The sequence below is a fragment of the Fringilla coelebs genome (genome assembly GCF_963513975.1).
Source record: "Fringilla coelebs genome assembly, chromosome: 23".
NCBI classification, from domain to species: domain Eukaryota; kingdom Metazoa; phylum Chordata; class Aves; order Passeriformes; family Fringillidae; genus Fringilla; species Fringilla coelebs.
The window spans coordinates 3,687,035-3,713,198 of NC_140049.1; the positions used below are offsets into that span (position 1 = coordinate 3,687,035).

At 44.1% G+C, this 26,164-nt stretch overlaps 1 protein-coding gene across 1 annotated transcript in view; it reads left to right on the forward strand.

Annotated features, from left to right (window-relative positions):
* Positions 1 to 26,164, forward strand: part of SRGAP2 (SLIT-ROBO Rho GTPase activating protein 2) — a 120,422-nt gene that overhangs the window by 33,796 nt on the left and 60,462 nt on the right. The window contains exons 3-5 of the mRNA XM_084220863.1: positions 2,591 to 2,783; positions 11,467 to 11,629; positions 23,729 to 23,791. Of these exons, the coding sequence (XP_084076989.1) occupies positions 2,591 to 2,783; positions 11,467 to 11,629; positions 23,729 to 23,791 (419 nt within the window). The remainder of the gene's footprint in view (positions 1 to 2,590; positions 2,784 to 11,466; positions 11,630 to 23,728; positions 23,792 to 26,164) is intronic.

A 26,164-nucleotide genomic window follows, 5' to 3' on the forward strand; every position in this document is an offset into this window, starting at 1 on the left:
AAAATTTAGTGTCTTTTGTCCAGTAGCTTCTGGAAAGGTCACAGAGGTGTTTCTGTGTTGGGAACATCCCTTTTGGTGAGGAAAGGGTGGAGGAGAGAACCCAAAGGGAGGAAGAGCTTTCTGATGCTTCTTGTGTTCGTTTTTGGGTGTCAGACCTGCAGGTGAGTGTCGGGTTAAAGATCAGGAGAGCTGAGTGATTGCAGCAAGGAAACACCACCTCCCTGGCAGTTTTGGTGCTGTTATCACCTCCTTGGCTTTAAAAAGTTTAAATGGCAAAGCCTCAGGTGGGCTGGGGGTGTCTGGTTTGCGTTTCCCTGGTTAAACCTGTCACTGGTGCAGAGCCTTGCAAATCCTTGAGGGGGTTTGGGGCTGGGGCTCGAGCTGAGTGTGTGCAGCACATGTTGAGCATCAGCAGCAAAGTTTTACCTGAGTGCTGGCAGGTTTGATGTGTGTGAGCATCCCAGTGGCCCTGCCAGTCCTGAAACACCGGCTGGGATGGGGTGAACAACAAAGGCAGCTCAAAAGCAAAGGGATCTCCAGCGCTGGGGTAAATAAATGCAGCGTGCAGATTTCACCTGCTGTGTCTCGTGCTGCCCTGCACATCCAGGGTCGGTTCCTCATGGATTTGTCTCTTCCTGGGGTGACCCCACACTCTTCCCACCTGAGCTGGGGCATCCCTGAGCCCAGGGAAGCAGCAGAGCTGGAGTGGTTTTGGTTAAAGAAGCGCCCAGGCAGCTCAGGTTGATGTATTTGCCTGCAGCTGTGTTTCCTGATGAAGAAACACAGGTTTGTTGGTTTTTATGATTCTCTCCTGGGGGAAAAAAATAAACCTGACCAGTTTTGCCCCCACGTTACAGTGTTGACTCCTCCCTTTCAACAACCTTGCTGGCTGTATTTCCTTCTTGGAGCAAAAGCCCCTGGGTTCCACAGGCTGAGAAGTTTGGAATGACCAAACTCAGTGCTAATCAAGGTCATCTTCAAGCTTGAAAACCCCACATTTGTGCAGATTATTTTAAAATTTTTTTTTTCTTTTTTTTCTTTTTGGCAAGCTTGACTGGGAGCTGTGTTTTCCTACATGTGGTTTGGGTTTTGGAGTCCCTAAAATAAAGATGCGGGGTTTTGTTCACGGCAAATCCCAAATTCCTTAAAACTGTTCCCGCAGATGTGAGCACGATCCGAGGCAACTGATCCTGGGAGTGCATGGCAGGAATGAAACCATGGAGGTCCAGATGGTTTTTTTTTTTTTATTTCCTGGGCAAAGGGACAAACTCACAGAGGAGCCAAGCTGCTCTCTGTGATTTTCCGTATTTCAGGAATCAGCGGTGAAGTCGTTGATTTCTAAAAAAATTGCATTTGGGAAATGCTCCCTCCCCTCCTTCCCTCGCAGTGATGGAGCTGTGGGCGCCTGCAGTCGCTGTGTGGAGGTGTGAGGGAAGCTGTGAAACCTGAAATTTTATTGAAACCTGAAATTTTATTGCTGTTTTTGAGTTCAGCCTGGAACAACACATCTTGGAAAAGCTTTGGAGGGAGCAGCGCTCGCAGTCAGGCCATGGCAAATCTCTGCAGTTTCACTGCTCAGAGACCTTTAGATGAAAGGGCATATTTTATTGATTTCATGTTGAGTTTATTGCCTGTGTAAAAGCCAAATAGCCTCTGCTGGCTGCATCACTGAATATTTCTGCATTTTTAGGCTGCGACTGACACACTTCTGCTGTGTTTTCTTGCCCTGTTTGACTGTGAGTGAGTCATTTTACTATTCTGTCCCTCAAATTCAGGATTAGTGGGATAAGGAGAACACGTGGCTAACAGGAGAAGCTTACATATTTGCAAAATGCTTGAAAATAGTTTGTAAAATACTGTGTTAACATAGAGGCATTCATAATAATTATGCAGTGATTCTTATGAATGTGCATTAATAATTAATTATGATATTAACACCTATATCTGTGTGCTTTATGGGGTCCTTAGATGGAAATATGTTACTTGCAGATATTTTAAAAGGAAAAGGAGCCTTCCTGGAGATGATTCCCTAATGGGAAGTGCTCTGGTGTTGGCTCTCCAGAGGGGTTTCTTCATCTCTTTCATGGCTTGGTTTATAATGAGCTGCACAGCTGGAGACTCAGGAACAAACTGAATAATCTGAATTTGGTGCCTTTGGGGAGCGCCCCAGAATGTGCAATGTCTTGTTTCTGCATCAGGAGCAGTTTGCAGAGGAATTTGATAGAAATTCCCTGAAGTGGTTTGCCGAGCTGACGTGGGGGATTGCAGCGTTCAGTCCTTTTTCCAGACTGAGATTCAGTACATTTTTAGGCAGTGACCACTCCTTCCCCGTGCCAAAAATGCACTTGACACTTGTAACTGATGCACTTTTCAGCAACAAAGCTTTGCTGTGCACCAGCCTGCAGGGTTTGGGATGGATTTCCTTGCAGTTGCACCCCCAGTCATTTTCTGCCTGCCCATCATCACCACGAGGGAGCCTGGCTGACATCAGCGAGGGAACACGTTTTTAAAATGATGTTTTGTGGAGAATTGTGATGGTGTTTTCTGTGATGGGACTGTGTTTAATCTGCAGTGCTTTTATTTGTTGCAGAGATCCGTGCCCAGTTGGTAGAGCAGCTGAAATGCCTTGACCAGCAGTGTGAGCTTCGGGTCCAGTTACTGCAGGACTTGCAGGATTTCTTCCGCAAGAAGGCAGAGATTGAGATGGATTACTCCAGGAATTTGGAGAAGTTGGCTGAGAGATTCCTGGCTAAAACTAGGAGCACCAAAGACCAGCAATTCAAGTAGAGTATTTCCCTTTTGTTTCTGATTTTTTTTTTCCCCCTGTAGATTTGATTGCAAGGACAGGAATGGGAAAGAGAGTTGTTAAGAGTGGATGTAGGCACCAGCCTTGCTCTGAATTCAGAGCCAAACATTCCCCAGGTTTGTGCTGGACACAGAAGCCATTCCCAGCTTCTGGGTGCTCATTGATGTCAGTAATTCCTGCTAGGTTGGGTGTTGTTGATAGGGAATTGGATGTAGGAACTGGGATGTGCAATAAAGGAGTCATTTTCTTGGGAGAGGTGGGCAAAGCTGTGTGCCAGATTTGATGGACAGGATTTCCTCCAGTGTCAATGGCTTTGCTTTTCTGAAGGGAAGCTGTTCCCAATCTGTTCCCTGCTGTCAGTTCTCTGGTTCTGGGATCCCACACACGCTCTGTGTGGGAGCTGTGTTGCAGCTCTGCTACTATCACTTCAAACAGCAGGGAAATAAGGCCAGTAGCACTTCCAGAGAGAGCTGTGCCACTGTGGGTGGGGGAATCCCTGGATACCGAGCTGGGGGGACTCAATTCAAATCTGAACATGTCCTTACTGCCCATCTCTTGACTCTGCTGCTTGAAACATCATTTCCAGCTGGGTCTGGCCGTGCTGCTGGATTGGTTCTTCCCCTCTTCTCTGAGTTGTGGTGACTGGTGCAGATGGATTCACGGGTTCGCATCCTCCTGGTTCTGCTGAGGTGCTTTTCCCAGGGGAAGGGGCTGCAGGAGGGGGTGTGGGGGTGAGGTGGTGACTGATGCAGATGGATTCACGGGTTCGCATCCTCCTGGTTCTGCTGAGGTGCTTTTCCCAGGGGAAGGGGCTGCAGGAGGGGGTGTGAGGGTGAGGTGGTGACTGATGCAGATGGATTCACGGGTTCGCATCCTCCTGGTTCTGCTGAGGTGCTTTTCCCAGGGGAAGGGGCTGCAGGAGGGGTGTGGGGGTGAGGAAGGGGCCACGTGCTCCCCGTGTGGGCAGTGCTCAGCCTTGTTGGGCCGTGTTGTCAGGGCAGCAGCTGAGGAAAACAAGGAGCAGCAGCAGCTTTGGGATCTGAATCATTTCTGAGATCTGAGAGGATCCATCTGGGCGAGCGCAGCGTCACTCTGCGCATTGTTTGGGTCGGGGCGCCGTCCCTGTGTTTGTGCTGAGCTGTTGCTGTGTTTGGAGGGATGTGGGGACACAGCAGCTTCCCGTTTCCAGCAGCAGCTCCCTCTGTGGAAGCCATTAAGGAGGCACCATTTCAGTTTTCCTGTCTGCACAGCTTTGATGTCGCTGGCTCGGGTTGTCGCTCGGAGCACACGTCGTGCTGCGCTCTCAGGAAAGCCTGGCTGCAGAGCAGAGCTGTGTGGGGAAGAGTTGTTCTGCACATCCATGGACCTGTCAGGGTCTGAAGGGGTTTTTTCTTTTCCTTTAGAGTGAAAGTGTTGTTACAGCTATAAACACTGCACATCCTGCAGGTGCCTCTAAAGAGATGATGTCTAGATTACAGTTTCCCTCTGCAGTGTGATGGGTGTTTCCAGTTGATTTTTGTTGTTATTTCTGGTGAAAACTGAGGTGATTTTCTTTATATTACACAACCCATCAGAAACAGTTCTGTATTCAGCTTGAGAAAGTTGCATAGAACTTCTGCTTGGGGATTTAGAATGGATTTATGATGTGGAAGTTTTGACCAGAGCTGAACAGAATTCTGCAGGATTTGCAGGGAGAGGGGCTGGTGTTGCTTGGGCTCCTGATTTCTCTTACTGCAGCAGCAGATTGCCAGAAAAATGCCTTGCTCTTGGAATATGGTATCCCTGCAAGGTCTGAGTCATAAATACACAAATTAATTTGGTCAAGAGTTGGAAAGAGTGAAAAATAACACGATGTCTAAGGCTGCTGGGCGTGTGGGCAGTGTTGCTCAGCAGTGGCACAGGTCAGGCTGGCCATGCAGCACCCAGGAGAGTGCCAGAATGCCACAGGGATCCCTAGGGAACAATTCCCACTGGGACCAGCTGTCCCCAGCGCTGCCCTGCCTGAATCACAGGGACTATCCTGGCTGGCATCTCCCGTGGGGATGCTGGAGCTGGAATCCCATTGGGAGCTCCCCATTTGATCAAACCCAGCCATCAGCTCCCTGCTCCTGAGGATTGCAGGCTGGGAGAGGAGCCTGCTCTGTAATTGCCTGCCTCTGACCCTATAAATACCCCATAATAGCCTGCTCTCCCCAGAACTGGTAATTATGGCAGAAGGTACCGTGTCATTGCCTGCCTGCTCCCTGTGGCACATCCCCTTTTTAGATCTCCTGACAGGGAAATCTGTCAGGCAGCCACCCTGCAATTTGCATTTTCCTGCTCTGCAGCTCTTGTGGGATTGCCCACTGGCTCCCACTCTGTTCCTGTGAGGGAATGCTCCCCAGGGCAGGAGGCTCTGGGCTGACCCCTGCAATTGGAGTCTGTGGGTTCCTCCATGCTGGGAAGAGCACATGCTTCAAAGAGAGCAGAGCTGCAGGCTGCTGTGGGGCTTCCCAAAGCCCAGGGAGGTTTATTTTATTTTATTTTATTTTATTTTATTTTATTTTATTTTATTTTATTTTATTTTATTTTATTTTATTTTATTTTATTTTATTTTATTTTATTTTATTTTATTTTATTTTATTTTATTTTATTTATTTTTTTTCCTAGCAATGTCCCACACTCACCGTGCATAGGTTATTTAATTTAATTTAATTTAATTTTAATTATTTTATGTTATTTTATTTTTATTTTATTTTTATTTATTATTATTTATTTTATTATTTTATTTTCATTTTGTATTTTGTTATTTTATTTTATTATTTTATGTTATTTTATTTTATCGTTTTATTATTATTATATTTATTTTTTATTTTGTATATTTATTTTATGTTTATTTATTTTTAATTTTTTATTTATTTTATCATTTTATTTTCATTTCGTATTTTGTTATTTAATTATTTTATGTTATTTTTTTATTATTATTATATTTATTTTATTTTTATTTTGTATATTTATTTTATTTTATTTTTTAATGATATTTTATTTTTATTTTGTTTTATCTTTTTTAAAAATTATTTTTTAATTCTTATTTTACTTTAATTATTTCCTCCCCTCCACTGTAGATTTGATTGCAAGGACAGGAATGGAAAAGAGAGTTATTAGAATGATTGTAAGCACCAGCACTGCTCTGAATTCCAGAGCCAAACATTCCCCAAGTTTGTGCAGGACACAGAATCCATTCCCTGCTCCTGGGTGCTCCCTGAATCAGTAATTCCTGCTGAGTTGGGTGTTGTTCATAGGGAATGGGATGTGCAAAAGGAGGCCCAGCTCTGTAACTGTGGCTGCTACAGGAGCTGGTTTGTCCCAGGTTTGGTCCCTGAGGTGGAAATCAGAGCATCCATCTCCCAGGTGGCTCTGGGGGTGGCTGCCAGCCCCTCTGTCCCTCTGCACTCAGACCCTGGCACCTCCAACCCCAGCCTTCACTTCTCTTATTTCATGTCATTTTTGTCCTGGAGGCATTTGCCTATTCAGATCATCAGTCAGCAATATGAAAACCATGGCAAATCTGGAGTGATTGCTTTTGAGGGAGAAAAGGGAAAAAAAAAAGAAAAAAAAAAGAAAGACAATGCTATTTTAAGGCCACATTTTAAATCAAGATAATCTTTGGAAGCAGGATCCTGAGTAGCAATTGTCAGCTGGAGAGCTGAATGTCCAGGATATCCCAGCATGAAATTCAGATGCCTTTCTGGCAGCCTTTGCCTTGAAGTAGAAGATGAAGAATAAGTCTGGCAACCTTCAGGCTAAGCACTTGTAAACAACAGATGTTCATAACTGGAATCTTTTGGAAGAGAAGGGCAGGGAGCAGCGTGGATGTCCATGCTTGTAATTCTCAAAATTTGCGCTTAACACTGAGCTGTGTCAGGGAAAATCAAGCGTGGGGTTGAATGAGCAGCTTGCAGAGTTCAGCTTTAATTTTCCTAGAAGTGAAATGGTTTCTGTAAAGCAGGGATGGTGCAGGTTGTGAGGGAGGAATTGACAAAAGCATTTGGGTCACGTGGGCTTCACTTACAGCATTATTATTATTATTAATAATAAACATTGTCATTTTTTGTGGTTCTTTTTGCTGAAACAGACTCCTGCACGTTTTATTCTGAGGCTGTCAAATAACCCCATTTGGAAGCTTTTTGTAAGCATTAAACATTCATTGATTCACTGACCTGTGTGACTGCAGAGAGCCAGGGATTCATGACCACAGAAATGGATGGAAAACCTCAGGGAGGATTTTTATGCTGTTTTTCATCATCTCAGTGATGCCAGTCTCACACCACGTTGCTGGGTTTGTGGCCTCTCTTGCCAGAGCACGCTGCAGAGGACAAAATTCAGAGAGGGATGCAGGAGGATTTAGGGGAACAGTGAAATCTCTGCTCCAGCAGACTTGGCTGTCCTGGGAAAAGCCTGTAGGACACATCCAGGGAAAATCTGAATATTTAGGGGAGATCAGGAGGTGGAACAGGACATTTCTCACTCACAGCAAGGATGGTTGGGGATTTTCTGTTGCCATGGACAGTGGGACATCCCTTGGACCCTTCATCAGGACAGGACAGGAGTGATGGGTTCAAATGAGAGAGGAATTCAGGTGAGATGTTGGGAAGGAATTCCTCCCTGTGAGGGTGGGCAGGCCCTGGCACAGGGTGCCCAGAGCAGCTGGGGCTGCCCCTGCATCCCTGGAAGAATCCAAGGCCAGGCTGGACAGGACTTTTCTCTTCAGTAATATTTTCATTCTCATCACCTTGTGCTCCTTTTGGAAACACAAGGTTCCTATTCCTGGTTTGTGGGTGTGGCTCTAGGTTATTTTCTTTTATTTATTATTTATTTTGTTATTGGTTATTTCTTTATTTGAATCTGTTTTGTAAGATACTTCTCTCCTATTTCCTTGCAATGCCCAACTCAGTGTCACTGGTGTCTCTCTCTGCCCTGCTTGCCTTGAAGCAGATCAATCTTGGATAGCCTGCAAGTCCCTTGTATGAATGAGTAATTTAATTAAGATACTTGAGACTCAATCTTCCCTTATGATCTTTTTGAGACCCAGCTGAAACCTTTGAAGTGGAAGTTGCACAGGACCTGATCAAGATAACACCTGAGAAACCACAGAGCTTCATCGTTTGTGGTTCCATAAAAATCTGTGCACAGCTTCCTTTTCCTGCTGCCAGCCAGCCCCCGTGGCTGTGATCTGTAACCTAAATAAACTCTCCTCACTCACTATCACCACACCATCTTTACACCAGGAGAAACAGTGCTTGAAATAAACCTGCATCCCTGCATCTTCTTCCTCCTCCTCCTCATGGGGGGAGGTTTGAATCAAGAAGTTGTTGTCAGTGTAAAGGCACCAGCACTGTGGGAAAGTTCATATTCACATCCTAAAAGTTTTTGGGTTGATCTCATCAGTTTTACCTCTGCAGGGTGGAGGGAGACTCTGTCCCTCTGCAGAATGTGTTACACCCCCTGCACCCCAGTGATATTTCCCTTCCCTTTCCCATCCCTCCTCTGTGGTGACGTGGAGCTGCCTTTGCCAGCTCCTTTGAGGGTTGAAATGGTTAATGGGAATCGCAGTTTGCTCCCTGCCAGCTGCTGTGGTGAGGATGAGGAGGTTCTGTTGTGAGCAGCTGTAGAATTCCTGCTCCCTGTTGGGAAAACTGCACCCGTGTCCCACCCCAGGGGAAGCTGCAGCTCCAGAGGTGCTTTAAAAGTTAATGTGTGTGGAGTTTTAAAGGATGCTTGGGAGGTTGGAAGCAATTATTTCCTTTTCTGTTCCATTTCTGCCTTGAATGTCAGCTTTTTGCTGATAGCAAATAACCAAGGAGAGGTGCTGGATCTGTACAACAGCAAGGCACCGAAGGGGTTATCAAACAACAACAACAGCAAGAAATTAAAGGAATTTAAGATGACAATCTGTGTGTGTGGCTGGAGCATCCTGAAGGTGACAATCCCAGCTGTGCCCTGGGAGCTGTGGGCTTTGGGGTGACTTTTCCTGCAGGATGGCCTTTCATGTGGAACCACACGGAGCGTGTCAGCACCCATCTGGCGCCAGCCAGCAGCAGCGCTTCCCTCCCAGCCTGTCCACAGGCTCCTGGCATTCCTGCTATTTGTGCCTTGGAGCAGCCAGGGCTGCTGGGGCTGGGACAGCTGGGATTCAGCTCCCACTTAACTCCTGCAGCTCTCCTGCTTCCCTCTCCTGGCGGGTCTCTGGTGTTGAGGTGACCCCGAGGTGTTGGAAAGTCTCTTTTTCCTGGGATTCCTTGGCTCTCGTTCTCAAGGTTGTTGATTATTTCTTACCTGTCACATTCTTTCTCTGGCCTGCTGAGATCTGTCCAGCAGGTCAGGTTGAGGCACACTGACCACCCTCAGGGTGGTGTTGGCTTTTTATACCAAGAACTACCTGTACTTTATTTACAATAATTTCCCAATACCCATCACCTCTGTCAGACAGTTTGTCTCTGCTCTAAACCAACCCAGAAGTGTCACCATCCCAGCAGAAGATGGAGGACAAGAAGGAGAAAGACAGAACACACCCAGATTTCCCCCATTTTGCCTCTTGAACCCCCATTCTAAAAACCCCAAAATTCAACATTTCCACCCTGTGATAAATTCACTCTCATTCTGTTCAAACCCTTGTGGCTTTCACACAAAGTTGGGAATTGTTTCCATGGGTTAAAATCCAAGGCACAGGTGTCTTTGACTCCGTGCCAAGGTCTCTGAGCCCCCTGCCAGGGTCTGGAATCACCCAGGGCAGCCAGAGGAATGTCCTGGGTTCCAGCATTTCCCTGGGGAATCAGGGCTCTCCTCCTGCTCCTTCCCGTGGCTCCTGGCAGCCAGAACTGTCCCTGGTAGGTCAGATGTGACAGACAGACACACACCTGATCAGGGTCCAGGAAGAAAAAAATTTTTATTCTGCATGTTTTCCAACTTATATACTCTTAACAGAGCATGATCTTAAGTCATTAACTACATCACAGTAATTAATTTTTATATATTTATATAATATATTATATATTACAGTTATACACTATATATATTTCGATACTACATATTATAGTTCTATATTATATCTATATTTGTATATTTTCTATTTTATATATTATAAAATATTTTATATTTTGGGTATTATAAAATATTTTATATTTTGTATAATATATTTTTATATATTAATATTTATTGGTGCAAAGCAATTAGTGTTAATATAATTGGCAAAAGTTTTACAGAAATTTAATAAGGTACATATTCACATCTACTTATGCACATAGTTTAGCTTACAAAAATTTTCATGAACCTTTTCTAATCTGTTTTCATGCTGATGGCCTTGTCTTTTTCTATGCTATGGATACACTCAAAAATCATCAATTAACTATCAATCAACTAACTATTAATTCAGCTTTGCTTGCAAACCAGCTGTCAAGCTCCTTTATACAAAACTCCTGGTGCTAATGGGGCTCTGAGGGGTTTTGAGGCAGGATTTTGGTCAGCTGGTGGAGAGTCTGGGCATTTTTTTGTTGTTATGTTTCATTCCCAAACTCTTCATGGTAGCTGGGTAATTTTCACTTGTAGCTCTGCCAGCTTTGGAGGGCAGAGATGGAGTCAGTGGGTGAAGCAGTCCAGATCACAAGCTGCAGTCAATCCCGGCTTTCCAATTTTATTTTTATTTTTTTCTTATTTTTTTTAAAGATCAAGATCAGCTGTTCTGAAACTCTTTATCTAAAATTATCCATATTGCACAAATCCAACTGCTGGTGTCACAAGAAGGGTAATGAAACTCTGCCCTGGGTCAGTTTTCCCATTTTCCCAATATTTCTTCACAGCAGAGATCGCTGTCCTTTCAAGTGCAGAATATTCCCCTTTTCAATGGGAATTAAACTGCATTTCTTTTAGGAGGAAAGAAATCTGATAAGAGTCTTGTACAATAATCAGGGCTTTGCACCACGGGTTTTACTCTTTTCTAGATGAATATTATTGTGCTGTGAATGAGTGGTGTCACTGAGGCTCCGCCTGGAGCTGCTGCTGGAGCACCCCCAGCTCTCATCCGGGGGTGAAATGCTGCCCTGAGAGACAAATTATTCCTTCCAATAAATGAAATGCTGACCCAGATAAACCAAGGTTCCTCTCCTCTCCCCTGCTGCCCTTTGCTCTGCTCATTTCTGGGTGCTCCAGCTGGAGGAAGGTGGGGAAAGTTCAAAGATGAGAAAATGAAGCAGCTTTTAGGAGTGCTGAGACAGATAGAGAAGCCTTCCCATAATGGGCTTAGCACAGGAGAAACAGCATTTTGTTCCCTATGCAGATGCTGTTTGGCACTCTGGGTGCTTAAAATCTTTTTTATTGTGGTTAAGACCCAAATGTTTGAGACAGGGCTGTGAAACCTCCTGCCAGACACTGGAGCCATCGCCCTCCCCGCCTCAGGCTGTGATTTATGCACAAAATCCTGGATTCAAAGGGAAAAATGAAAGGCTGCACTTGGCATTTGCAGGGTGTGTTTGTTGGGGGACAAAAGCTGATGGGAATGCAGGGAAGTGGAACTGAGGGTGTGTTTCTGTATCCTCCTCAGCATCCCACCCTCGCACAGCCTCACTCCCAGAGCCAGGGTGGTGGTGGTGGAATCCTGCCCAGCTGTTGCTGTTGTGTCCTTGCAGGAAGGATCAGAACGTGCTGTCCCCAGTGAACTGCTGGAACCTGCTGCTCAACCAGGTGAAGAGGGAGAGCAGGGACCACACCACCCTCAGTGACATTTATCTCAACAACATCATCCCCCGCTTTGTCCAGGTCAGCGAGGACTCAGGACGCCTCTTCAAGAAGGTAACTGAGTGCTCCAGCACAGAACTGCACTTTGCTTCTTCTGGTTATATATTTTTAAAATTTATTTATTTATTTAATCATTAAATAATTTATTTATTTATAAAAAATACTACTCTACCTATTACTGGTGGAGTTTTTTCTATCTATATCTATATCTATATCTATATCTATATCTATAGCATCTATATATATATCTCTATAGATAATATTTTATAATATATATATATTATACATTATATATCTTATATGTGATATATATTATATATGTTATAATATGTATAATACATATTATATTACATATAATTTTATATATAATTATATTATATATTATATCTATTATACATCTATTATATATTATATCTATTACATCTATTATATATCTATTATAATATATAATTATATTATATATTATATCTATTATAATATATAATTATATTATATATTATATCTATTATATATTGTACATTATTATATCTATAATAATATATTATATCTATAATATATTGTGCATTATATATTATACATTATATCATGTATATAATAATATATATAATATTTTCTATATTAAAATAAGTAAAAATATGTTAAATATATATATAAATACTACTCCACCTATTACTTGTCGAGTTATAGATATTATACTTTATATATATAAATAAATTTAAATATATATATATATAAATATTACTCCACCTATTACTTGTGGAGTTATATATAATAGATATAAAAATAGATATTATATATTATATTAAAATACATCTATGAAATATTATTCTATATTATATTAATATGTGAATATATTATATTAATGTATTAATATATTAATGTATTAATATAAGATAGTAATGTATTATATATTATATTGTATGTATAAAAAGACATTTTTAATTTTTATATAGATATATACACACACATATATATATATACACATACATATATAAAATACTACTCTAGCTATTACTTGCCTGTTTCTTGAGTTTTTAATGGAAAATGAAAAATACATTCCACTTTTACATTCTATTTCTCTTAAACTTCTTGTTTCTAAGTCATTGCCTGAGCAGGGGAGGAATCTTCTTCTTTCAAGTTATGTCACACTGAGGCCTTTTTGACCTTTTAAAACTTTCTGGTAATTACATTATGGGTGATTAGATACTTACATGGGATTATTGAATGGCAGTTACTCCTCAATTCCTCTAATCCCTCCAAAGGAGGAGTAATCTCCCCGTTGAATTTCAACAAGAGCTGTGCTGGAGCAAGGTGGCCTGGAAAATGCCTTGGCAAAGCCTCACTTGGAAATTGATATTATCCCAGTTTGGCTGGAAATGGCAACTTTATCTCCAGCCCCTTACAAAGCAGGGCAAAGCCGTGTTTATACTTCATTTTGGGCAGCAGGACTAGAATAAAAACAAATAAATAACCAATTAACAGCAAAATACCATCTCTGGTTTGTTTCTCCCAGGCCAAGGGCAAGCTCCACATTAATTTGTGCAAACAAAAGGCACTTGTTGTTAAATCCCAACTACTTCTTTGGCTGTTTGCCAGGAATACCAGCTTGGCTGGAGGCCAAATCAGGTGTTTGATTACAGCTCCACTTGTGCTGCGTGGTTAAAACCAAAAATTGCATCCTCTGTTATCTGGTAGCAGCTGATAAATAGAGAAATTTGGCTGACACGGACCTGTTTGTGCTTTTTCACTGGAGTCTCTTCCCTTCCTGAGCTGCAAGAAGCAGCTTGAATTGGTACAAAAGGTACTGCAGGCTGTAAAACAGATGAGGTGTGGGATTAAAATATTGCAAAGCAGTTTTGCAGTCTGTGGGTTTAAAAAATGTTACCCATTTGTAACCCCCCTCAGTGACGTGTTTGTAAAATATCCCCAGAGCAGCTCAGAGTATCTCTGAACTTGAAGCTAAAAAAAAAGGGACTTTTTCCACTTTTTTTACTTTTTTCTGGGTTAAAAACAGGGACAAGCTGCTGGCAAATGTGTTGATGGGGAATCCACCAACTGAAATTTGGGAACTGTTTAAGTTAATGAATTAACTTAATCATTAATGATGAAAAACTGAATCATTAACAGAGTTAATGATTTAGGTTGCAAATAATGCCATGAAATGTGGAGAGGATGGTGACACAGAGATCCTCATCTGCTGGGGGAAAAGCAGATCCTGAGGCAGAAAATGCTTCCCTTGGATTTTTTATTTCCTTGGTTTTTCTCAGATCAGTGCTTTGTGTCAGGCTGGGATGGAGCAGGTGAGGTGGGGAGGACAGGAAGGGAAGAAAGGAGGTGCTGGAGGTGCCTTTTGGCACTGCTGCATCTCTGAGTGTGTGGAGAGCTTTTGAAAGGACAGAGTGCACTGTGATCAGGGCTGGATGGGGCAGATAAGGGCTGGGGAGCAAAGGAAAGGTGATTTTAGTCAGCTGGGCTGGGCTCTGTCTCCAGGAACTGACAGAACAGAGCACACAGCTTGAGCTGCACCAAGGGAAATTAGGTTGGATAGCAGGAAAAAGATTTTACAGAAAGGTCATAAAGTGTGGGAAATGAATTTGTAGAGAATGAGACATTCACAGCGTGGTGTGGCAAAAGCTGATAGGCCAAGAAACAATAATTATTGCAATAAGAAATAGTTAACTTCTGATGGTGATGGTGTGAATTATAATATCTGTGTTGTCTCACCCTTCTCATGAGACTGAAAACAGAATAAAAGTTTTTAAAGTGGCTCTCAGTTGCCCCATCTGCGGGTCAGAAAAGAGCCTAATCTGACAATAAAGTTCTGGAATGTTCTGCCCGGGGAGGTGGTGCAGTCCCCATCCCTGGGGGTGTTTGACACAGCCTGGACGTGGCACTGGGTGCCAGGGTTTGGGTGCCAGGGTTTGGGTGCCAGGGTTTGGGTGCCAGGGTTTGGCTGAGCTGCTGGGTTGGGTTTGATGATGTTGAAGGTCTCTCCCAACGTGGTGGTTCTGTGATTCTGTGATTGAAATGTGTCCTTGTGGCAGAGGAGGGGAAAGCAGGGAGCCTGGGGTGGGGACACCAGCTCCCCCTGCACCCAGAGCAGCACCAGGAGCGCTGGCAGCGTGGGGTTTGTCTTCTCAGGCTGGGGTGGAGCGTGCTCGGGGTGAGATTCTCACCTGGCCACTCTTGGGCTCTGCAAAGGGCCGATGGTGGAGCAGGGGGGTTTGTGTCGGTGTGAAATCGGTGAATTCCAGCGGCCATGGGGCTGCCTGCCCTGCCCAGGGGATTCCAGAGGGGCTGTGGGGGCACTTTGTGGGGTCCAGCAGCCTGGGAATGCTGGGCTGGGGCTCACAGTGTGCTGGGATGAGGAGATGGATGGATGGATGGATGGATGGATGGATGGATGGATGGATGGATGGATGGATGGATGGATGGATGGATGGATGGATGGATGGATGGATGGATAAAGGGATGGATGGATGGATGGATGGATGGATGGATGGATGGATGGATGGATGGATGGATGGATGGATGGATAAAGGGATGGATGGATGGATGGAGGGAGTGGATGGATCGATGATGGATGGATGATTGATGGATGGAGGGATGGGTGAAGGAGTGGATGGATGATGGATGGATGGAGGGATAGATGGGGGATGGATGGATGGATGGATGATGGATGGATGGATAAAGGGATGGATGGATGGATGGATGGATGGATGGATGGATGGATGGATGGATGGATGGAAGGATGGATAAAGGGATGGATGGATGGATGGATGGATGGATGGATGGATGGATGGATGGATGGATGGATGGATGGATGGATGGATGGATGGATGGATGGATGGAAGGATGGATAAAGGGATGGATGGATGGAGGGAGTGGATGGATCGATGATGGATGGATGATTGATGGATGGAGGGATGGGTGAAGGAGTGGATGGATGATGGATGGATGGAGGGATAGATGGGGGATGGATGGATGGATGATGGATGGATGGATGGATGATGGATGGATAAAGGAGTGGATGGATGATGGATGGATGGATGATGGATAAAGGAGTGGATGGATGATGGATGGATGGATGGATGGATGGATGGATGGATGGATGGATGGATGGATGATGGATGGATAAAGGAGTGGATGGATGGATGATGGATGGAGGGATGGATGGGGGCATGGGGGATGGATGATGGATGGATGATGGATGGATGGATGGATGGATGGATGGATGGATGGATGGATGGATGGATGGATAAAGGAGTGGATCGATGATGGATGGATGGATAAAGGGATGGATGGATGGATGGATGGATGGATGGATGGATGGATGGATGGATGATGGATGGGAGCCTTCCAGCCACTCCAGAGCTATGTATGCTGATAAGAGCAGCTGTGTTTTTGCCCTGCTGGATGCACAGTGTGTGTCAGCCCCTTTTCCCTGCCTCTGGCTGTGTTCACTTCCCTGTGTCCCCTTTCCTGCAGAGCCTCGCCATGTCTGGGCTGTGTGCCCCAAATGTGGCTCTGGACTGGAAGCTCTCAGCTGAGTGCAGGAATTCTTGCAGCACTGTGCTTTTCCATGCCCTTGTTTTGGTTTCTCCTGAGGAAACACTGTCAGGTGTTGGTGGGAGATGCTCCTGCTCAGGGTCTGGCTGCTCTGACAGCCCTGAGGATCAATCCTGGTGCTGTCAGTGGGGATCTGGGATTTGTCTGCCCCCAGGGGTGGTGTCAGTGCAATTCTGGGGAAGATAAATGGTGAAATAACCACATTTCCAGCAAATAAAACTGTGGAGGGGGGGAATTGTGCTAGTGACAAATAGTTCCACCTTGGGGAGGAGGTGATGTTTTCTTGTTTGGGCAGAGTTAATGATTTAGGGCTGGCTCTGGTTCCCAGCCCTGGTGCCACCAGCATTGCTATTCTGGTCACCTCTGCCTCCTCTGGAAAATCATCCTGCTTTGATGTCTGCTCCTTTTCATTCCTTCATCTCCCTTTGATTTCTCCTGCTTGTCCTCCTTCACCACGGCCCCTTTATTTATTTATTTCTATATTTATATATCTATGTATTTTTTTATATTTATATATCTGGGTTTTTCCCATCCAAAATATTCTTCTATTTGAGCTGACTCCTGCTTTGATTTCCCTTTTTCCCTCCATCCCCCTGTCCACCCTCTCTGTTTTTATATTTATATATGTATTTTTTTCCACACAAAATATTCTTCTATTTGTGCTGATTCCTGCTTTGATTTCCCTCTTTCCCTGTCACCCTCTCTATTTAATGTGACCCCTGATTTCTCTGCATGGAACAACCTTCCTGTTCCTTGCATGGTTATCAGGTTTTCTTGCCTCCAGACGTATCTTTTGAGTGGGATCCCTTGGGATTATTTATACATGTACAGACCTTTGAGCAGCAGTCTCTTTAATTTCATCTCTTTAATCACTCTTTCTGTGTTGTCTCTTTGAAATTTTCCTAGAAGCAGCCTGATAATCTTGTTCAAATTGAAGGAAAAAAAAAAGAAAATTAGGTTTTTTTAAAAGAATGGAGTGTGGAAGCCTCACTTTGAGCAGTGTCTGAACAAACTGATTCTTTTCAGTTGGGCAGGTTTTTACCTATGGATATTGTGGATATTGGCAGATGTTAATGGGTAGAAAAGCAGATTTATTCTGGGCAGAGAGGCCTCAGGACAGGCCAGGTACCAGCTCAGCATCTGCCTGCCCTGCTGGGTTTAAAACCCATTTTCTGCTCTGATTTGAGCTGGGAGGTTCCCTGGGCTGCTGGAGCAGGGACCTTTCCCTGCCATCTCCACTTAATTGAGGATATTGATGGGGAGAAAACCCTGTTTGGAATCAAAAAAACCAACCTGAGGATTTGAAATTCTCCTCCTGTTTAGAACCTTTGATGGTGGGAAAACCCCCCAGTTTATCTCCTGGTACACTGCAGGGTGTTTGATGTGAAATAAAAAAATCCACAATGAGTTGGTTAAAAGCCTTGCAGTAATCAAGGAGAAGGAATTATTAATTCTCTGAAGGGGTCTGTCATGACCTACTTTACAGCTGCACTGTGCCTCTTGCTGCTCTGCTACCAGAAAATGACAAATCTTAAAGCGCCCCACACGTGGAAAAGCCACCACGTGACACAAGTTCTTGGTTAAAAAGCTGGGCATTTGTACAAAAATGTTTCCACCACGGTGTAAATTTGTAAATGTGCAAATGCCAGGGGTAAAGCTCTCACTGAGGTGTGGAGTTGGTGCCTCTGTGCTACATCCCTGCTCCCCTCCTGGCATCCTTACCCTCCCTCAAACAACACGGGAATATTTAATGTTTATTCTCCACCTGAGCATATTTAATTATCACTTTTAAAAAGATGCAGACACCTGATATTGTTCCAGAGCAGTTCCAGAATCAGCAGATTTGGGCTCCAGCTCCAGCTGTCACCCTCTGCCACAACTTGAGGCAGCAAATTAGATAAAAATCTCTTATCTTGGTGTGTTGCATGTTCACCCTCCTGTGGCTCGAGCTGTCCTTGGGTTTGTGGGGAAAGCACCTCGGGAAATGTTGGTTTTGAAGCCATCCCATCATCCTGCCAGGCTTGGGAGGACCTTGCTGGGGCTGGAGATGCGGGGCAGGGAATGCTGACAGCATTCCTGAGCTCTCCTCTTTATTATCCCCCCAAATATTTGGGAGCTGAAGTCGTTCATGTTGGGTGGAATGCGGAACAGATCCCAAAAACATCTTGATTAAATTAGAGGGGAGGTGGAGGGGAGGAGGGCTGGAACAAAGAGGCTGTTGAGGAGCTGGCAGGGCCCAGTGCTGGGAATTTATGTTCCAGCCAGGGGTGGCAGAACCTCCGGCCCTGCACATGGTGCAGATACACCCTGGAGTAACAAAGGAGTGAGTGTGTGCTCACAGCAGCTCCTGGGCTGGGGAAAACCTGCATCCCCAGGCTGGCCTCCCTGCCACAGCCTGCTGGGGAGGGAAGGGGAGGGGAGGGGAGGGGAGGGGAGGGGAGGGGAGGGAAGGGAAGGGAAGGGAAGGGAAGGGAAGGGAAGGGAAGGGAAGGGAAGGGAAGGGAAGGGAAGGGAAGGGAAGGGAAGGGAAGGGAAGGGAAGGGAAGGGAAGGGAAGGGAAGGGAAGGGAAGGGAAGGGAAGGGAAGGGAAGGGAAGGGAAGGGAAGGGAAGGGAAGGGAAGGGAAGGGAAGGGAAGGGGTGCTCATCACATCCCTGGTTTGAGAGGAAGGTGTGTTCATCATCTCCCTGGTTTTAGAGGATGGGAAGGTGTGCTTATCATCTCCCTGGTTTGGAGGGAAGGGCAGGGAAGGGGTGCTCATCACCCCCCTGGTTTGGGAGGAGGGTGTGTTCATCACCTCCCTGGTTTTAGAGGATGGGAAGGTGTGTTCATCACCTCCCTGGTTTGAGAAGAAGGTGTGCGCATCACCTCGTTGGTTTGCAGGGAAGGGAAGTCTTCCTCCTCCTCCTCCAGAGGAGGCAACGAGGCTGATGGTGGGTTTGGACCATTCCAAAGCTCTGTGAGGAGCCCCTGAGGGAGCTGGGGGGGCTCAGCCTGGAGAAAAGGAGAGCCAGGGGTGCCCTCATCACTCTCACAGCTCCTGAAAGGTGCCTGTGCTCAGCTGGGCTGGGCTCTGTCTGCAGGGACTGACAGAACAGAGCACACAGCCTGAGCTGCACCCAGGGAAATACAGGCTGGAGAGCAGGGAAAAGATTTTACAGAAAGGTGATGAAGTTCTGGAATGAATTTGTAGAGAATGAGACATTCACAGCGTGGTGTGGCAAAAGCTGATAGGCCAAGAAACGCTGATAATGTGTTGTAAATAGGAAATAGTTAACTTCTGATGGTGATGGCGTGAATTATAATATCTGTGTTGTCTCACCCTTCTCATGAGACTGAAAACAGAATAAAAATTTTTAAAACACCTCTCAGTTGCCCCATCTGTGGGTCAGAAAAGAGCCTAATATGACAATAAAGTTCTGGACAGGGAGGTGGTGCAGTCCCCATCCCTGGGGGTGTTTGACACAGCCTGGATGTGGTGCCAGGGTTTGGGTGCCAGGGTTTGGGTGCCAGGGTTTGGCTGAGGTGCTGGGTTGGGTTTGATGATCTTGAAGGTCTCTGCCAGCCTGGTGGCTCTGTGGAAGGTCTCTGTGAGCTCCCCCTGCCCAGCCCAGGTGAGGAGCTGCCCCTCTCCTCAGGTGTGCAGGGAGCTCCTGTGCCCATCCCAAGGATGCTCTTCCAGGCAGATCATCTCCCAGATCTACAGGAGAAGGGTTGAACCTGCTCAGATAACAAGGACAGGCAGTTTATGGGGACACTCCCACCCCACACACACCCAGCTCATTAGTGGAGCCAATTAATTAAGGTTTTGTTGCACAAGCCTTTCCTCACATTACAGGAGGCACAGACAGACTGGGTTGCAGGTACAGCCAGGAGTAGATCACAGTAAAGCTGATCAGAATATCTCTTCTTTATTGCCTTGTTTACAAAATCAATTGTTCTGCCTTTGCAAAACATGCAGAATAATAGAGAAAATAGAGAACAATGCAGAATTGGCTGCTGCAATAGTAATTGATATCAAGACATTGACAACTGCCAGGACTTTGTTGTCTTTCCTTGGCATGGATTTGATTCATGATCCTGTGGCACTTTCTGGCACGGTGCTGGAATCTCTCAAGCCTGCGTGGCAGTGGGATCAGCAGCCTTTAATCTGCACTTGGAATTCTGTGGGAATTGAGGGAAATTCTCTTTGTGCATCACCTCCACCTCCCTTGAGCAACACATTTTTCCTGACATCCAATCCATTTTCCTCTGACTTTCCCAAGCAAACCCTTCTGCTTCCTCCAATGTATTTTCATTTATCAGGGTCAGCCAGCTCAGCTTTTTTTTCCTCTTAGACTTTTTTTTTTTTTTTGTGGAATCAGTGCAGGAACAGTTTTACATTAGCAGTGCTCATTGCACAGCCCTTGTTCTGATGTCCCCTGTGATCTGTTTTACCTTCACCCGAATGGAAAGGTTTTTTCCAGCCCAGCAATCCAGCAGCTCCTTTCTTGAGAGCTCATTTGGAAGCACAGAGAGTTTTGTGTTTTGACAATTTGGCATCATCTTTACCCCTTCAACCCCAGCCTGCATTAAAACATTCATTTTAATCTGCCCTATAATTGACGCTTCGGCAATTTGTGCAGCAAATGAGCAATTTTTCAGTGCAAGAAATGAACAAAATGGGCTGGAAAGAGCAGGGGTGAGAGGCAGATGATGGGGCCAGGCCAGGCAGCACTGGGAGTGTGTGTGGAAAATCTTTCTGTGTGAAAAGTTCAGTGCTCAGGGCACTGCAGGCAGTCCTTCCATGGATCACCTCCATGAGGAAGAGGCTGTGCCTTGGTTTGGAAATACAGGTGTCTGCTGAGGAAGGCAGGAGCCTCCCCTGAAAGGGAGAATGTGAACCCCCTCCCTCTGAATTGCTGTAAATTTGAAATTAAGGGGCTCTCAGGCAAAAATAAGGGAGCAGGAATAACAGTTCTTTAACAGGGAAGAAAATAAAAGGATAAAATAAACAATGCAGTGAACCAAACCAGCAGTGCCAGAGCCAGAGCACAGCCTGACACCCTGTGGGTCAGGGTGCTGCAGCAGGGCCATTGGAATTGTGGCTCAGCCCTCCTGCAGGGCCAGGGGTGGTTCTGCTGGAGCAGGGATCCTGGAGAAAGGTGCAGAATCCTCTGAAGATCCAGGGGCAGAGGCAGCTGCTGCTCCTCTGGGAATCCAGTGGAGAAGCTGTGCTGGTGTTCCAGAATCTCAGATTATATCTGGGTAGGAATGCTTGGCTCCTCCCTCTGGGCTCACATCTCCCAGGGGGATGCTGTGGCTCTTATCAGCCATGCAGGGACGTTCAATGGCCTGTTATCAGCAGATAATTATTATTATTATAATATTATGATCCCTCCTGGAATGAGGAGTGGGTGTGGGAGAGATGAGGAAAGCTGCCCACTGAGCAGGAGGCGCTGCCACCCAGGTGGGAAATGGAATCCAATTCCCTTGGCAGTCCAGGACAGGCAGCCAGAACACCCCAGATCTCAGCTCCTGCTGCTTCCAGAGGTGGAATCCTGTGGGTTTGTTCCTCAAACTCCCCTGAGGTTGGGAATCACCAGCTCTGTGTTTCTCTCTAAGTTGGAGCAGTGTCTAAACAAACTGATTCTCTTCAGTTTGGCAGGTTTTTACCTATGGATATTGTGAAGGGACTGGCAGATGTTAATGGGTAGAAAAGCAGATTTATTCTGGGCAGAGGGGCCTCAGGACAGGCCAGGTACCAGCTCAGCATCTGCCTGCCCTGCTGGGTTTAAAACCCATTTTTGCTCTGATTTGAGCTGGGAGGTTCCCTGGGCTGCTGGAGCAAGGACCCTTCCCTGCCATCTCCACTTAATTGAGGATATTGATGGGGAGAAAACCCTGTTTGGAATCAAGAAAGTCTCTCTAAATTAGAGACTCCTGAGGAAAAGCTTTCCTTTGTCAGTGTTTGTGTCTGATGCTCTCTTTTCCTGTAGCACCTGGGCAGCAGAGTGAGGAATATGGGACTGGAAGATGTGGAAAATCCAAAGGATTGGGCATTGCACACCTGTGAGCAATTCCAGGCTGGTCTGAACCACAGCACCCCAAAATAATAATTTAAAAAAACATCTCTAATAAAACATTTTTTTTTTAATCTCAGAAACTCCAAGCACTGCTGAACTGGACAGTATGGGGCAAAGAATAATTTCAATTATTCTATTTCTATTTATCAGTGTGTTGTTGGGTTTTTTCCTTGTGGCTTAAAACTATCTTCACTTCCTGGGCAGAAATATTGGTTTAAGTTTGCCTTTGGCTGCACTGCCTCTTTATCTCTTTTAGGCATAAATAATCTTGAATTTATCAAATTTGCTTGCCCCAGTAGATATTAAACACTCGTAACATGAGGCTTTGAGCACACAAATGCTGCCTCAGTGGGTGGTGAATGAAGAAAATCTATAAAGTGAATTAAGTTATTCCTGTCATGTTGTGCTTTCCTTATCCTGCTTTTCTTCTGCTTCCACCCCAAGCTGTCCTGCAGCCACAGTCTTCCTTAATCTTGTGAAAATGGGAAAATTCTGTATTTTCAGGCTGAAAAATTGAAAATCTCACATCCTATGAAAACTTCTATCTCTGTTCCATCAGGCTTTCTTTTTTTTTTCCCTTTTTTTTCCCTTTTTTTGTCTCTTTTTTCTTTTTTTTTTCCGCCTTTCTAAAATTTTTATTTTTTACTTTTCAGTTTTTTTTTCCTTTTCCCCCTTTTTTTTGCTTCCTTTTTTTCCCTCCTTTTCCCCCCCTTTTTTGGCCTTTTTGCCTTTTTTCCCCTTTTCTTTCCCTTTTTTTCTCTTTTCTTTCTTTTTTTCTTTTTTTTTTTCTTTTTTTGTCTTATTTTGTCTTTTTTTCCCCTTTTTTTCTCCGTTTTTAAATTTTTTTTAAACTTTTAAATTTTTTTCCTTTTCCTCCCTTTTTTCTTCCTTTTTTCCTCCATTTTCCCCCTTTTTTCCTCTTTCTTTCCCCTTTTTTCCTTTTTCCATTTTTTTTTTTAATTTTCCCTTTTTTGGTCCCTTTTTTCCTTCTTTTTTTATTTTTTCCTTTTTTTCCTTTTCCCCCTGTTCTTTCCTTTTGCTCTTCTTTTTTTTCCCCTTTTTTCTCCTTTTATTGGCCTTTTTTCCTTTCTTTCCCCTTTCTTTCCCCTTTCTTTCCCTTTTTTCCTTTTTTTTCTTTTTTTCCCCTTTTTTGGTCCCTTTTTTCCTTTTTTTATTTTTTTAAAATTTTTTTTCCTTCCCCCCCCCATTTTTTCTTTTTATTCTTAATTTTTCCTCCTTTTTTTAGCCTTTTTTTCCTTTTTTTTCCCTTTCCCCCCCGATTTTTCCTTTTCCTCTTCATTTTTTTCCCTTTTTTTTCCCCTTTTCCCCTTTTTCTTTCTTTTTTTTATTTAATCCCCTAACTGTCCCCCTCTGAAATTTCCCTTTATTCCCCCCCTGCTCCATCTGAGCGCTCTGGGCTGGGCGCTGATCGCATTTCCCAATTCCGCTTTATTTCACCTCAATTATCTCTTCCTCTGCCTCCTCTTCCTCAATTCACTCTCGTTTCTCTTCTGTTGCAGAGCAAGGAAGTGGGACTGCAGCTCCAGGAGGACCTGATGAAGGTTCTGAACGAGCTCTACACGGTAAACCAGACTCAGGCAGAAATGTTCCACTTCTGGCTGAGAAATCCCTGCTCTAAACCTCCATAAATCCCATTTTATTTTATTTTATTATTTTATTTTATTTTATTTTATTTTATTTTATTTTATTTTATTTTATTTTATTTTATTTTATTTTATTTTTTATTTCCCCCCCTCTGTTTCCATGTTGTTTCAGCTCTCTGAGTGTTCAGACCTCACCTCCACGCTGCAGTGATGCTTTAAAAACCAACCAGAGATGGGAGAATTATTTCCAAACTATTATTTCCAAATTATTTCCAAATATGCCCAAAATTTTGGGGTTTGCCCTCAGAGGCGCCCACCCAGCTGATTTTCCCCATCTCTCCTTTTTATTTCTCACTAAAATCCCCTGGAGACCCCAAAGAGGAGGGAGGATGTGTCCCCAAGGGGTTCATGTGCTGCTGCACGGGGATTTTTCTTTTCCTCACATCACTGAATGGAAAAACTTCTTGCTTGATGAAAATTTTGCTGTTTCTGAGCAAGTTTTCTTCCTTAAAAGCAGAACTCAGTGACTCAAAAATGCCTTTTTATTTTGTCCTTCCTTAGTGATTTGTTGGGTCATGACACTGAGATTTAGATTCTGCCCTTCCTCCTTCCAAAAGGTGACCTGGGGTTGTTTCTCAGGCTGTGACATATTGGGGAAATTTGGGGTAAAAATCAGATTTACAGAGTTTCAGGGGCTTCCCTGAAATTTCCCTGTGTCAGTAAAATGTGTAGAGGGAATTGTTTCATTGCAATTTGTTACAATTACAGCCTCAAAGCCAAATATTCAGGCAAATCAGAAATGGTTTTGTGTTTGAGGGCATAATTGGCTCCATTTTTGAGTCCTGTCATGGGTGGGATCCTAAGGAAGGGCAAAAATCTGCTAAAAAAACCAGATTTTAGGAGCAATTTCTGATCTGGAGTGGAGTTTCATGGACTGGGGATTATTTCTGGGTGCCAGGCTCTGACAGGTCATTTTTTGAGCCAATTAATGAATTCTTCTAATTTCTCTACCCCTGGAAGGAAGAGCTTCCAGAATGATCTAAACAAAGTGATGCAAAGTATTGATATTTTTAATGGCAGTGATGGAAATTTGAAATCTTATTTATTTATTTATTTATTTATTTATTTATTTATTTATTTATTCATTCATTCCTCCTGCTGCAGAGCTCTGAATTGTCCCTTCACCAGAAAAGTGCAAAAAGCCATTTTTGGTGGTGCTAAAATATGCTTTTTTTTTCTTTTTTTTTTTTGCTGGAATTAAAGCCACCCCACCAATGATTCAATTTTGTGGGACTTTTAGAAATAATTCCACCTTTTTTTTCCTGCTGGATGTGGCACTCAGGGTGATCACAAAGTGGGGATCACCCAAAGGTTGGATGATCCTGGAGGTCTTTCCCAACCTCAATGATTCCCTAATTCCATATGCAAATGATTTGGAATTAAAAAAAGAATCCCTGCTTTTGGGCAAAATGCTGAAATCTTTACTTTCTCTGCACAAATAAAACACAGAAGGTTGTCACAGCCTGGATTTTTTTTTTTTCTCCTGTGCCATCTTTCCCTCAGCAGTGTCCCCACACCAAGACCTGTGGCTGCCAGCGTGCCAAAAATCCATGAAAAACCCCCCAAAACTGGGATTTCTCCTTTTGCTTTCTACCAGAGTGGCACAAATCCATGAAAAACCCCCCAAAACTGGGATTTCTCATGTTGATTTTGCTCTCTACCAGAGTGGTACAAAACCAGTAAAAATCCACCAAAACTGGGATTTCTCCTTCTACTTTTGCTCTCTGCCAAAGTGGCACAAAATCATTAAAAATGCACCAAAACTGGGATTTCTCCTTCTGCTTTTGTTCTTTACCAAAATGGCACGAAATCATTAAAAAATCCACCAAAACTGGGATTTCTCCTTCTGCTTTTTTTTGCTCCTTGCCAGCATGGTACAAATCCATTAAAAACCCACCAAAAGTGGGATTTTTCCCTCTGTTTTAGCTCTCTACCAAAGTGGCACAAATCCATTAAAACCCCCCCAAAACTGGGATTTCTCATGTTGCTTTTTCTCTCTACCAAAGTGGCACAAATCCATTAAAACCCCACCAAAACTGGGATTTCTCCTTCTCCTTTTGCACTCTACCAAAATGGCACAAAATCATTAAAAATCCACCAAAGCTGGGATTTCTCCTTCTGCTTTTGCTCTGTACCAAAATGGCACAAAATCATTTAAAAAAACCACCAGAACTGGGATTTCACTCTCTGTTTTTGCTCTCTACCAAAGTGACACAAATCCATTAAAACCCCCCCCAAAACTGGGATTTCACCCTCTGGTTTTGCTCTCTACCAGTGGCACAAATCCATTAA